The following is a 15,097-nucleotide window of genomic DNA, read 5'->3' as shown; positions in this document are numbered from 1 at the left end:
ACTAAGTTGTACTACTGAAAACTAAATTTCTAATATTTATTGAGTTGTGTCTGACCAAAACTGATTTGCACTACTGAAAACCTTATTTATTGTAATTATTATAATCTGTCTGACTAAAACTGACTTGTACTACTTAAAATTGAATTAAGTTGTGTCTGACCAAAACTAACTTGTACCACTAAAAACTAAATTTTTTGTATTTATTACGGTATGTCTGACGAAACTTGACTTGCACTACTGGAAACGTAATTTCTTGTATTTATTACATTCTGTCTGACTGAAATCTACTTGCACTACTAAAAATTAAATTTCTAATATTTATTGAGTTGTGTCTGACCAAAACTGATTTGTACTACTGAAAACATTATTTATTGTAATTATTATATTCTGTCTGACTAAATTCTACTTGTACTACTAAAAATTTAATTTCTAGTATTTTTTAATATTGTCTGACTAAAACCTACGTGTATTACTAAAAACTTGAATTACTATTTTTTATTAAGTCGTGTATGACTAAATCTAACTTTTACTACTGAAAACAGAATTTTTTGTATTTATTACATTCTGTCTGACTGATAACTACTTGTACTACTAAAAATTAAATTTCAAATATTTATTGAGTTGTGTCTGATCAAAATTGATTTGTATTACTGAAAGCCTTATTTATTGTAAAGTATTATATTCTGTCTCACTAAATTCTACTTGTACTACTAAAAATTTAATTTCTAGTATTTATTACGTTGCGTCCGAATAAAACTGACTTGTACTACTGAAAATTGAATTTCTTGTCTTTACTACATTCTGTCTGAAAATAACGCTTTCTGTATTTAAATAAAAAAAAATAATTTCTGAAATATTTAATATATTTTCTTATTTTTCATTACTTTAGAAATTTTTAAATTATAATCATAAATCAAAAAAAATGATTTTCTTTTTTTTGAATTTCAAGCACATTTTTTGTTTGAAAAAAAAATTATTTTCTAAATTCCAATATTGTAAATTCAACAATTTTCAAGAAAAGTAGAAGAAAAAATTGTTTTTCTATATAAGTGTTAATGCTTCGAATATATATATATATATATATATATATATATACATGTAATAATACTTCAATGAACTAATGTACATTTCGCGTGTGAGTTTCAGAGGCCGTCACAGAGAGAGAAAGAGAGAGAGGGAGTTTTATGACCACTATTGAGCAGAATGACTGTTTCCACGCAATATGTGTTACATGACCACAATCCAATTGTTCAACTGATGGGATGTAATATATTTTGCAAAATGTTACGTGAAAAGTCCCTATATACTGATTTGATTCTCATACCATTCACTCTGACTTTGACTCGTTAATAATTAATTCAATATATATATTGAGGGGCTAAATAAAAAAAAAAAAAAAAAAACCTCCGCATTTTATTTCGTATTCTATTAATAAAAAATTTACTCACCAATTTTAGCCACGCATTTGTCGTTAAAATTTGATTTTTTTCATCCTGTGAAAAAGAAAAATAAAAAACACATCAATAATAATCGAAAATTTTATAAATTTAGTTATTAAAATTTTTTTTAAAAAAATCAAAATCTGAATTAAGTAAAATATAAATTTTTTTTTTTCTTCGATTTTTTCAAATTTTTTATAAACTCACCACATCGATGATTTGCTGCAAGGTGATGCCAAATTTTACTTCAAGAGGTTCACTTTCGTTAGCAACCGGTCTCTCTAGGGTGTTATAATTCGCCAGAAGATGATTCAGCAAAGTTCTCTCGTATTTTCCGCCAAGACTTTCTGTAATAATAAAGAAAACAAATCATGTTATTAATAAAAAAAAAAATCAAAAAATTGTTATATAAAAACTATTTGAAAAATATTTCTCCAAAAAAAATTTCTCCAAAACATCGAAACAAAATTCGCTGTAGTAGAAAAAGTTTTATTTGTTTCAATTAAATTTTATGCTATTCTAGTGAAATTTTTCACTATTTCAAGTAAATTTTTGTTTTCCTTGCAATATTTTAATTAGAAAATAAAAAATACAAATAGAAATATTAGAAAATTTAATAAATATATATATATATGTATACAAACTTATTGTAGGCTTTATTTTTCGTAATATATGAGATTGCATATAAATTTCTAGAATAAATTCTAAATCAATATTTTTGCGAATTCCAAATATTTTCTTGAATAAGTTGAAAAAAATTTATCCATTATTCATAAAGTATTTATGTGTTTACGAAAGTGTTAAAGTAAAGCAACCCACAAACGTGAGGTGAATTTCCTGAATCATCAGAATAGTTTAAATTGCTGTTGCATATAACATGTATATTGCTTAAAGTCATTTCAACAGTTATTCGAGTTTATACGTATATCATATAAAGTGCATTTATAACAAAATTCAGTTTAATAATTTATATTATCATATAATAAAAATAATATTTATTAAAAATAATTTCTAAAATATATACAGTTATTGAAAATCAAAAAAAAAATTATTAATTGTAAATATTCTATAAATATACACTGAAAAAAAAATTGTATTTTATTCAAATAATCTTGACTATTATCAAATAATTATTATTTGTGATAGTATTTGTTTCAAATACAGTTTATTTAATTCAAATAAAAAATTATTTGTTACAAGTAAATATTTATTTATAATAATAGTTAAGTAATCGAGTATTTGAATCATATAAATTTTCTTTTTTCAGTGTATACAATCTGTCGAAATTCAATTAAATAGTTTTTTAACTTCTGTCATTTTATTTCTTGAATATTCACACGTATTTATATATATATACATACTGAAATTCTTAGTATTATTAAAATATTAATCTCACAACACGTAATACGAAACTTTTTTCTGAAGATGAGTTTCTCAATTTAATTTCTCCAACAAGATTTCACATCTTCGACTAACCGTAAAATTAAAAACTTTTTTTCCGTAATAACTTTTGAAGTGGAATACACACTGAAAAAGAAAGTTGCTTTGAGGTAAGGGAAAAAAAAAATTTTTTTTTTTCTTCTTCCTTAAATCACGGAGAAATGGGAAATGATTTTATTAAAATCAAATAAATTGCTTTGACTTGTAATCATTTTCACAGGGAAAAAAAGAAATACTAAAAGTATTTTTTTTTAAAGAAGCAAAATTATTATTTTGACACAGTTTTTTTTTTTAAATAAAATTTAATTGAAAGAAAAAAGTGGAATATTTTTTAGAAATAAGAAAAATCGAAAAATAAATTTTCAATACAATTCTAATTATTAAAAATAAAAATAAATGAATCTTTAAATATTTAAAAATCATTTCACAGAATAATTATCTGTTTCAATATATATATATATATATATATATATATATATCGTGAAATTTAAATACTTTATTCAATATTAAATATAACATCAAATGTCAATATAATATTAAATTTATTATGATTATTAATTATTAATTATTAATTATTAATTAATAATTTGAATGTTCAGTTATGCAAATGAAATTATGCAAATTGTATTTAATAATAATTATTATATATATAAATTTCAACTGATTTTTTTATTTAAAAAAAATTTTTCGCCACACTGACTATATAATACAAAAATAATTCAATATATTTGAATATTTTTTTTGTCATTTTTTTAAAATTGATAATCATTTACAATTATTTTTAACTAAATTCAAAAAAGGAAGAATTGTTTCAATTTCTTTTTTGTTTGGTAGAAAAAAAAAATAATGCATTAAAGTAAGATCTTAGTTAAAAGTTTGAAATCAAGTCTATAGAATTGATGTCATTGCCATTTATCTCAATTTCCTTGCCTCCAAGTCTCATACTCTCAAATCCATTCGACCTGACAACTAACGCCATTCGCTTGTGACACTCCATTCGCATTTTCCTTCAAGAAATGCAGTTAGGTGAAAGGAATTCGCCATCAGAGTGGAAGACGCATCTTCCACTCTTGTGAAACGAACGTTTTCATCTTCATTAGCTTAGAAGGTGTAGAAATTAAAAAAAGAAGGAAAAAAATAAAAATACTTAACGCATTTTTACCGTGTATTACAATTTTTTAATCTATTTTTTAATATCTATAAATAAGATATTTAAATTAAATGTATTTATTTTTCTATTATTTATTAAGTCTTGTCTGATTATAACTGAATTTTACTACTGAAAACTGAATTTCTGGTATTTATTACATTCTGTCTGACGAAATTTGACTCGTACTACTTAAAACTGAATTAATGTAGACAAGTACTACTAAAAATAAAATTTCTAGTCTGACCAAAGTTAATCTCTTACTACTAAAACATTTTTTAACTATGATTTATAATACCGAGTCTGACTTAATCTGATTTGTACTACTGAAAAATAAATTTCTCGTATTTATTACATTCAGAGAAATGGTATATTTGTCTCCGAGCCTACTAACTCATTTATTTGTTGCAAATATATTTTATTTCATTGAAATAAAAAATTTATTTGAGCCAAAGAAAAATTTATTTCTGACAAATAAAATTTTTATTTACGCCAAATAAATAAGTTAGTAGGCTCTGAGACGAATATACGTTTATTTAACTCAAATATATTTTATTTGATTCAAATAAATCATTTCTCTGGGTGTACCTTTTTGTCTGACTAAATCCAACTTGTACTACTAGAAACTGAATTATTGTAAATCGACTTGTATTACGAATAATTTAATTTCTAGTATTTTTTATGTTTTGTCCGTCTAAAATAAAATTGTACTACTGAAAAATAAATTTCTGCTATTTATTAAGTTGTGTCTTGACTAAAAATGACTTTTACTACTAAAAGAAGGATTTTTTTTTGTATTTTTTACATTCTGTCTGAAGAAAGTTGATTTGTGCTACTGAAAATTAAATTTGTAGTAGTTAATAAATTTTGTCGGATACCAAAAACTGAGTTATACTATACTAAAAACTGAACTTTTTCTTCTATTAATTACCTTCTGTCTGAACTGAAACTGACCTGTACTACTGAATTCTAAAATTTCTAGAATTATATTGTGTCTTGTCTGACAGTAGCTATACCTTTACTAGTGTAATAAGATTTATTGTTATTTATACTTTTTCAAAAATTAAAATTTAATTATAAAATTATTGTTTTGTGTTTAAAACTGACTCTAACTTGACTATTATCAAATAAATATTTACATTATATTATATATATAATATTATAATATTATATTATATATAAATATTTGAAACAAATAAATATTTATTTATATAATCAATAAAAATTGAAAACGGTAATTTTGTTTTGTCAATTAATTATATTATTTGAGTCAAAGGTATTTATTTGAAAAAAAAACAGAAACTATTGACTCAAATACAGTTTATCTGATTTAAATAGAAAAATTATTTGATCCAAGTAAATATTTATTTAATAACAGTCAAATTATAAAGAATTATTTGAATTAAATAAATTTTTTTTCACATTATATCATTTGATGAATAGAATTTGTAGGTAATAAAAAATTTATTTAAAAAATTATACATTGCGTAATCAGTAACTGTCGTGAATGAGGAAAGCGAGTGTGTCATTTTCGCAGCCTAGTTTGACTTTCTGCGCAGCTTACGGTGCGGCAGACACGTTTAGTCCCGGCCGGCATGAATGGCAAGGTTTACAAATACGAGCATGTATGTTATATACATATATGTTCATGTTAAATATATATGTTCATCGCAACCACACACATATGTCACAGGTTGTGTATCCAAAGGCGCAAGCGCCTCCAAAGGGATGATAGGTGGGTAAATAGAAAGCTCGAACAAACCAAATCTTCCGCGAGAGAGGGAGAAGGGGGGGAGAGAAACAAAGAGATGATGGGCAAGAAATGGCTGAAATAGAGCGAGAGAGGGAGAGAGAAGGAGAGAACTCCATCTGTATACCGAGAAAAAACTGGTTTATCCATTGGAAACGATTTTTTTTTTCCTCCGAAGAGAAAACGCGAATTGCAACAAAGAACGAAACTCTCTTTCTAAAAAAAAAAAAAAAGTATCAAAAAGTAAAAAGCATTCCGAGAGAGGCTGAAATACCATTCAATGGAGTTCAAATTCAAATACCGCTTAGAAAAGGGTCAATAGTGAAGTGAATACATATATATAGGGAACTTTATTATATTATACCGATGGTAAAAAAAAGTCAAATTACTGTAGATAAAGTACTGATAGTACTTAAGATTACATGCTTTTTATATGTTTATTTACAATATATTATTATTTTTAAAATAAATAATATTAATATTCTTAAAAATTAAGAAATTATTTCTAATAAATTAATCCTGAGAAAAGATATATATTTGTCTCTCAGAGCCAAATAAATTTTTGAGTTGAATAAAAATTTTTATTGGATGTTAAATAAAATTTAATTTCTACTAATTAAATTTTTTTTATTTAATACAAAAAAGTTATTATAGACTCTCGAGAAAAAAAATATTTTTATTTTCCTTTCAATTTGTCACAGTTGCCACTGAAATATTTTTCTAGGTGTAAGTTGAAAAAAATTAATTTTAGTGTAATTAAGTAAAATTTAATTTGTGACAAATTTAAAAATAAAATTTAACAATATTTATTTCCAAATTTACTTAGCTCTGAGGTCTAATATAAAATTTTCTCTGAATGTAAAATGAAAAAATAATACAAACACAGAAAATTATAAGGTATTAAAATAAGCTCCAACGCTTATTATTTTAATCTAATTTTGCTTATTTTAAAATATCAAAATGGATTAAAATAAGCGAAATTTGATTAAAATAATAAGCGTTGCAGATTATTTTAATGCCTTTTAATTTTTTGTGAAAACAACAATATAAGAAACGGTTATTTTACCCTAAAGTGTACTTCGCGCTTTTTTTTGCAATATTTATTATATGTATGTATACTTTAATTATTTCCATTCTATTCTTCAGCGAGTTAACTTGAAACTCGTGGAAAATTGAGATCAAAATGAGTTTATGGTTACCTGGAAATGAAAAGAAATATTCTTTTAAAGATAAGAGCTATTTCTTACTTTCATAACGCAGGGCGGTAATACAAATGTAATTTACACTTATTGTTAGAGAAAAACACATTTTTGCAGTAATTGCTTACTACATAATTCAAAAATTCACATTGCTGCAAACTGAACTAAAAGTATACGATAACAAACAAAAATGTTAGAAAGATATATCTTTTATAATCCATTATTTTTTTTTTTTTATCTTTTAATTCACAAATTATAATAATAATTCGAAAATTCTAAAAAAAAAGAATATTTAAAATTTTTAATTTTAAATTCTAATTTTAGCAAATAATATTTTTGAAAGAAAAAAAATATTTAAAAAATTATATATTATTATAAGAAGAGAAGAATAATTTTCCTATAAAGTTATAATAAATTTTATTTTTTTATTTTTAAAGTAGAATATACTTTGTTTTTATAGGTGTGTTTTGAAAAAAGCCACGACTTGAAATAAAACACCACACTTTAATAAATGGTACGTTTTCATAATTTACAATTATATAATTTATCATAATAAATTTATATATAATTAATTTTATATAATTTATAATTATTTAAATAATATTTTCTAATAAAAATTAAATATTTCTATTTTCTCTAACTTATTGAAAAATTGTCGTTATAGCAACTTTTTGGTTTGTTTTATTAATTAACTTATAAGTTATTCATGAACTTTAGGTGTTCGTTCCGCCACGACTTTCCCGATGTCAAGTTAAATTAATGTCTGACCTAAACATTTCTCTTCCATTTCGCAACTCGGGAATGCTACAGTAGAAAAATCAATCTCTATAAACTCGGACTCAGTCTTTATTGAATGTTTTCTTCCGCAATATCAAGTAAAAACAGAATAGCACAGAAATTTTTTTTTTTTTTATTATTATTATCGATTGAATTTAAGATTAGAAATTTCATATTAAGACAAAAAAAAAAAAAATTGGCATAAAGGGCAATTAAAATTCTATTTAAAATAAAATTTAATTCAATCAAATATATTTGTCTGAGAATCTAATAACTATTTTCCAAATAAAAATTTAATTTAAAACTAAATTATTAATTAATTTTCCTATTTAAAATAAATAATATTTATTTTTAACAAAAAATTATTTTTTTGACTCTGAAATTTGAAATAAGATTGAAATGTTTATAATTGCACTTCAATATATAAGACAACTTGGGAATAAATAATAGAAAGAAAAAAAATATATATATATATAATACAGAGATTAACTCCACGTGTGTGAATTCGATCACTAGCCAGGTGGATTAGAGAAGGTTTCAAGCTTTCGAGTTGCAACAAGTTGCGGTGACAAAGCGCTTTAGCATTTCAGGTTCACTGGTCCCATTTGCTATTTCGATTAATGCTATATTTGTATATTCGGTTTTCAGAATCGTCTCCGTTATTTGTAATTCTTCAACCAACAGATTATAAATCATCAGTCAATGTATAAATTTTGTTAAGGGACAAATAAATATTTAGTTGTTGCAAATAAATTTTATTTGTCTTATATTTTATTAAATATAAAGATTTGATTTAAATAAAAATTTTATTTAAATAAAGATTTTATTTAAATAAAGATTTTATTTGTGACAAATAATATTTTTATTTATATATACTAAATAAATTGTCTCTGAAACAAATATATACATTTATTTAACCCAAATATATTATATTTGATTCAAATAAAACATTTTCCTGGGTGTATAAAAATTCGATACGGCAAATTATAAACAAAATTTATTTTACTCTCTAAATCTGAATTAGTAAAAATGTTTACTAATTTAAATTAGTGACTCACTTTTTGCTTTAGAATTAGTTAAATTTTACTAATTGTTATTTTGAACCAAATAAAATATATTTGAGTTAAATAAACGTATATTTGTCTCAGAGCCTACTAACTTATTTATTTGGCATAAATAAAAGTTTTATTTGTCAGAAATAAATTTTTCTTTGCCTCAAATAAATTTTTTATTTCAATGAAATAAAATATATTTGCAACAAATAAATGAGTTAGTAGGCTCGGAGACAAATATACCATTTCTCTGAGTGTAGTAAAAGTTACTATAATTTTACTAATTGAGAAGCAAAAAGTGAGCCAAGTAATTCAAATTAGTAAACTTGTTTACTAATTCAGATTTAGAGAGATAAAATAAATGCGCTTAATAAATATCTTTATTTGTGTTAAATAATTTTTTTAAAACAAATTCTTTTTTTTGCATCAAGTATTGTAGAAAAAGAAAAAAATAAAAGTCTATTATATAATAAATAATTTCATCTGAGAAGAAAATGAAGAGGAAGAAATTTGTGAAAAATGAAAGAAAGATAATTAGTAACTTTATATTAACTGGCACGTACCTAATATTATTATTATTATTATTGTAAATGAAGCTGCCCAAGATTTTAATATCCTGATAGTATAGTGTGCGCGTTAGGTTATTATTATTCTGGTGTTTCACTGTCTTTCTCTCTCTCTCATATATATTGATTAAATCGATCCGTTTTGAAATGAGTTCGAGAAATAATTCAGTTGGAATTTCGGAGTAAATCAACTAAAGGTGAAGATATGCACATTCAATGCAGTAGAATGGAACCAGCCATTACATTTTGACCAAAACCATTATATTGAACCATTCATTTAAATATCAGTCGTCGTTTACATGGCAACTGTGCGCCTTCGATTTCTCCAACTTCTCTAACCAAGAATAGTTAATCTATATTATAATACCGTATTTATAGAACTAACAAAAAATTATTTTATTTATTATTATTTATTTATTTATTTAAAAAAATGGAATAGTAGGCTTTGAGACAAATATACGTTTATTTAATTCAAATATATTATATTTGATTCAAATAAAACATTTCTCTGGGCGTATATATACAATAATAAATATTATATATATTTTTTTTATTAAATTATTAGATATAACAATTATATAATTAAAAAATAATTTATAATAAAAAATTTCAAATGATGTATTGACTTTTCTATTTTTGAAACTAGAACCTTCGCGGGAAAAATTCTATTATAAAAAATGTACAATAAGAAATTTAATTTGCATAAATTGAAGAAAGTTTCAATTTTCCTGGTATTGAACTGACATTGTGATCAATTGCTCTGAACTAGAAAACTAGTGTTGTATATATATATATAAACGAAAGTAAACAGGTTGTTTATACATGAATTTTAATAAGTATTCTCAACGTGCGAGAGTCCACTTGATTCACATTTACTGTTCAAGTTATTGCTGCATTAAGTCAGAAACACGTTTTAAGTGACTACAATTTCAGAGAGCATTATATAAGATCGTCTAAATCCTCTATATAATATTTAATTAATTATTTCATATAAAAATTTCAAAATAATCTCATCAAATTTTTTTACAATATATTTATTACCATACATAAATTTTGATTAATAAGAAACTAGATTTTCAAAAATTTAAATAATAATATAATAATAATAAAAAAAATATACAAAATTTTAATTTAATTACTATTTTAATTTTAATAAATCTTTCTTTTAAAAAATAAAAAAAAAAACAATTTTGTCATTTTCAATTTTATAGAACAATTCTCTTACTTAGAAAACGGAATTGGTTGTAAAAAAAAAAATTACCATCTTTGTTGAAAAAAAAGAAAAACTTGGGATTGTAAAATTCAACCGAATGCAACTGGAAAACTACATTCTGTCTCAATGAGCTTAAAATGTTTACTATCAACTTCACCAAGTTTAAGTCCCGAATCGTCTCTCTCTCTCTCTCCAATTAAATGTCTCGTAAAATACTATATAATCGATTTTAAAATAAAAACGTACTTCTCATTTGATTGGTATTTTCATTTTTATAGTTAAAATAAAAAAAAAAAAATCGTGACACTACAATTTTATATTCCTCTTCACAGTTTTTTATTTTAAACTTTGTAAAAAAATTTGTTACCAAAAATTTATTTCCAACGATTTTAATGTAAAACACAAACTTCCTTTTTTTCTATCCACAAAGGAAATGAAAAAAAAATTACATATTCTCTTTCCTTAAAAATGTGTTTCCTGAAAAATTCTTGAAAATCTTGTTCTCCTTCCTGAATAATTTTCCAAGCAAAATCGCGTGGAATTCAAAATTAAATGTGATAGGGTAAAGTTAAAAAAAAAAGGAGGGGGGAGAAGAGAAGAGAGAGAGAGAGAAGTGGGGAAAAAGAATATGGAGACCGGAAGCGGAAAGGGAGACAAAGAGATACTATTGTGTAGGAGGAAGAGCAGGAAGATTGTAGACGTTCAGAATGAAATTGAATATTCATCGATTTCACGGAACGCGAAGGTAGCTTTAAGAGCATCTCCGGGACAGAAAAGTGCTTCCAGAGAGAGAGAGAGAGAGAGAGAGAGAGAGATCTTGCATTTCTATCGTTTCAAGTTTTTTGAAAAAAAAAATGTCTGACGCTTTTCATAAAAAAAAAAAAAAAAGAAATATACGCGTGAAAAAAAAAATGCAAACTTCACAACAACAAAAAGTTGAGAAGGATTTTAATTAAAAGACCTTTCAATGTAAAGAGCAAAAACAATTAAGAAAAAAAAAATCCTGTTAGATTAACTAACTTTGAAAATGGATTTGAAAAAAAAAAACTTTTTTTCTCCCCAAAAAAGTCGCTAAATAAAAATAAAAATTCTGAATAACGTTAAAAGCACGAACATTCAATTTTTACTGGCAAATGACCTATTAAGGAAGGTATTCACGTCAAAACATTCTCTTCATTAATGTTTTAAAAGGATTATTTAAGGATTGCTCGACAGCTTGTCATAACTTATTTAAAAGTTCGTCTTTAATATTTCCTCTACGTCATTCCTATTTTTTTTTCTCTCAATTAACAAGTATTTAAAAAATAAAAAAACGGGCAGATTTTTTTTTTAGGAAAAATAAACCATAAAAAAGGCAAATTTTTTTTTTTAGGAAAAATAAACCATAAAAAAGGCAATTTTTTTTTTTAGGAAAAATAAACCATAAAAAAGGCAAATTTTTTTTTTTAGGAAAAATAAACTATAAAAAGATTATATTTTGTTTTTTCCTAGTCACTGATTAAATTTTCTTTGGTTTTTAGATAATCTTGAAGAAGTAGAAAGTTAATTCGAAAATGAAAGAGTAATGCTCGGTAACAGAGAGAGAGAGAGAGAGAGAAAAAGAGAGAGAGAGAGAGAGAGAGAGACAAGCTGACTAACCATCTAGCTTTAAACAACAAGAAAAGAAAAAATGAGGTGACAACTAAGTACCTAAAAGATTTCACGCCCCGCAAACTTCTCGGCATTACCCATTTTATATCAACGTTATAGCTAGCGTGAGAGAGAGTCGACAGAGCGGATTGCTCCTACTGACGTCGTGGAATAGTGGTGCACTAGGCTGAAAATGCCTCGGGCAGGAATAAGCTTTTCTTGTATCATCCCAAGTGCACCCAAGGCGATATCAAAATTCAACACTTATTATTACATCGTCCAACTTATATAATATATATTTTACAAAAAAACAAATCATTTTTTTCGAAACCCCATATATATAGCAATAATGAATAATTCAATATATCAGAATGAAAAAATTTCTCTTTTCTCTATATCTGGAAAATTTAAATTCTCCCTATACCTTTTTTTTCTATATTTTATTTGAAAATACTTTTGCAAAAAAATTTACGTTTCAATTTTTTTATTTTTGTTTTTTAATCCCTGACTTTTTTCACATTTTCCTGATCTCTCAATTGGAAAAAATACATTTTAAATTCAGACAGTAATTGATTAAAACAGGTAAATATTTTTCTACAAACCACAAGGAAATTTCTATTTTGATTCAGAAAAAATAAAATCCGAACCTAAAAAAAAAACGAGCGTCTAATAATTATAATTAAAAATAAATTGTTTATCAAAAAAAAAATTGTAAAATTAATCAAATATCGTAGGATTAAAAATTTTACTAAATTTAATTACATTTATTTAAACGAAATATATATAAAAAAAATTTCTATTTTCACTCTCCAATTTTTACTTACTAATGCAAATACACCACACCCTTAATCGATCTTTCTGATTCCCCAATTTAAATTTGTCCTCTTTTCAGCCTTGTCCTAGAATCGATGTTTTTTTTTTTTTTATTTATTTTCTTTTTTTTTTTGTTTTGTTTCAATGAAAAAGCGCTGCTACGTTCGTTTACCTTAGTTACCACCACAACCTCGAACTAATTAATTTACCGACAAACAAAAGCCTTCGTTGAACAATATATGAAAAGAAACGAAAGAACACCGTGTTATATACAGAAAAGCTCTATGTTCAAGTTTTAAAGTATATATACGCAATACGTCGATTAATTTTATTCTGATATAAACAAAAAAAAAAAAAATTTTGTTTCCGTTTTTAATTAAATATTTCAAAAAAAAGTAATTTTAGTTAAGATTAATTTTTTTCATTAAAATGTTAAAAAATTGTATTTTAATTATTATTATAATTAATTATCAATTAAATTTATACATGTAATTTTCAACAATTAATTATTATTAAATAATAAACTAAATAATTAATAATAATCGCATGAATAATAGTTGGGGAAATTATTATTTTCTTGAATACGCAAATAAATAGTCTAATAAATATTTATCGGGTTTAAAAAAAAAAAAAAAAAAAAACAAATGCTATAAATAAATTAATTCTGATTATTAATAAATAATAATTTGTGGATAAACAGCGCATTATCTAAATCAGAATAATTTTCTCTGTTAAATAAATTATTTTCCTGAGAATTAAATTTAATTCTTTATAATTATTTTTTTCTATTATGACATCGGGTAGAAATAATGGAGAAACTTTTAGTTATTTCTGGATTAAAGTTACTAATTTCTCAATACGCTCACTATATAGACATAGTAAATATATACAGAGTGTATTAATTTTTATTATATACTAGTTATTATGTGTTCCATTTGATTATTATACTTTTAATCCTACGTTATACTTATAACTCACTCACTGAGATTATTGTTAGTTTAAATCAGTATATGGCTTAACTAACTAAAAGGGCGTTCTCTATTCGTAGATTAGACCCTGAGCTCAAACTAAAATATCTCTTACTTAATGCTACTTTGCATGAAAATCTTATTTACTCTAGTTACTTAAAGATGCAAATTTTAGTCTTTTACATAGAAACAGAAGCAAATTTACATTACACAACCATGACCAATCTAAGAAATCTGTTACTCGACACTGAGGTAAGAGAGAAAAAAACAGCAGCTTCATTTTATACGACAAACAACTTAATTAGGTGTCATTGTAAAAAATAAATCTTACTTTCTTTTCTTTAAATAAAAAAATAAATTTTATATTCAAAATTCATTTAATATTTACTCTATATTATATTAGTATTATACTATTAAATTTAGTGTAATTATACCCAGAAAAATTTTTCACTTAAGTTTATTTGAAACGAATAAAATTTATTAAATTTAATTATATAAAATAAAAATATATTTTTCTCAGAAACTAATAACTTTTTATTTGATTTAAATAGAAAATTTTAATTGGCATAAAGTACACCTAAAAGTGTAGAAAAAAATTGACAATCAAACCGAAGTAGAGGAAGACACCTATTACCATCAAAAAGACATCCAGAATCATAAAAAAGTTACCAAAAAAATTCAATTTTTCTTAGACAGACGATTTTATTGCAAATACTTGCAGAAAATACACCTAAAAGTGTAGAAAAAATCGACAGCCAAATGCGAGTAGAGGAAGACCTCTATTACCACGAAAAAGTCATCCAGGTCCAAAAAAAAATTTCCAAAAAAATTCAATTTTTCTTAGGCAGACTATTTTATTGCAATTTCTTGCACAAAATACACCTAAAAGTGTAGAAAAAAATCGATAGCCAAATCCGAGTAGAGGAACACCAATTTTATGACCATTAAAGCGATTTTCGTAAAAAAAAATTTTTCAAAAAAATTCAATTTTTCTTAGGCAGACTATTTTATTGCAATTTCTTGCACAAAATACACCTAAAAGTGTAGAAAAAAATTGACAGCCAAATCCAAGTAGAGGAAGACACCTATTACCACCAAAAAGAC

At 24.1% G+C, this 15,097-nt stretch overlaps 1 protein-coding gene and 1 long non-coding RNA gene across 5 annotated transcripts in view; one reads left to right on the top strand and one right to left on the bottom strand.

The window, feature by feature from the left end:
• LOC127280436 (uncharacterized) overlaps nucleotides 1-1,362 on the top strand; it is a 148,497-nt gene extending 147,135 nt beyond the window's left edge. Inside the window, exon 6 of the long non-coding RNA XR_007842835.1 lies at nucleotides 1,147-1,362. This is a non-coding gene — a long non-coding RNA (uncharacterized LOC127280436). The remainder of the gene's footprint in view (nucleotides 1-1,146) is intronic.
• Nucleotides 1-15,097, bottom strand: part of LOC127280320 (neuronal acetylcholine receptor subunit alpha-7) — a 219,334-nt gene that overhangs the window by 136,506 nt on the left and 67,731 nt on the right. For all 4 annotated transcript variants that reach the window (XM_051303252.1, XM_051303261.1, XM_051303236.1 and 1 more), the window contains exons 3-4: nucleotides 1,647-1,786; nucleotides 1,449-1,493 (exon numbers count right to left, since the gene is read on the bottom strand). In XM_051303252.1, the coding sequence (XP_051159209.1) occupies nucleotides 1,449-1,493; nucleotides 1,647-1,786 (185 nt within the window). The remainder of the gene's footprint in view (nucleotides 1-1,448; nucleotides 1,494-1,646; nucleotides 1,787-15,097) is intronic.

This window comes from Leptopilina boulardi, unplaced genomic scaffold (genome assembly GCF_019393585.1).
Source record: "Leptopilina boulardi isolate dan_hultmark-lab unplaced genomic scaffold, ZJU_Lbou_2.1 LbouV2_112, whole genome shotgun sequence".
Lineage (NCBI taxonomy): Eukaryota > Metazoa > Arthropoda > Insecta > Hymenoptera > Figitidae > Leptopilina > Leptopilina boulardi.
Note: the sequence above shows the minus strand (reverse complement) of the source record. Positions and strands in the feature narration are given on the sequence as shown.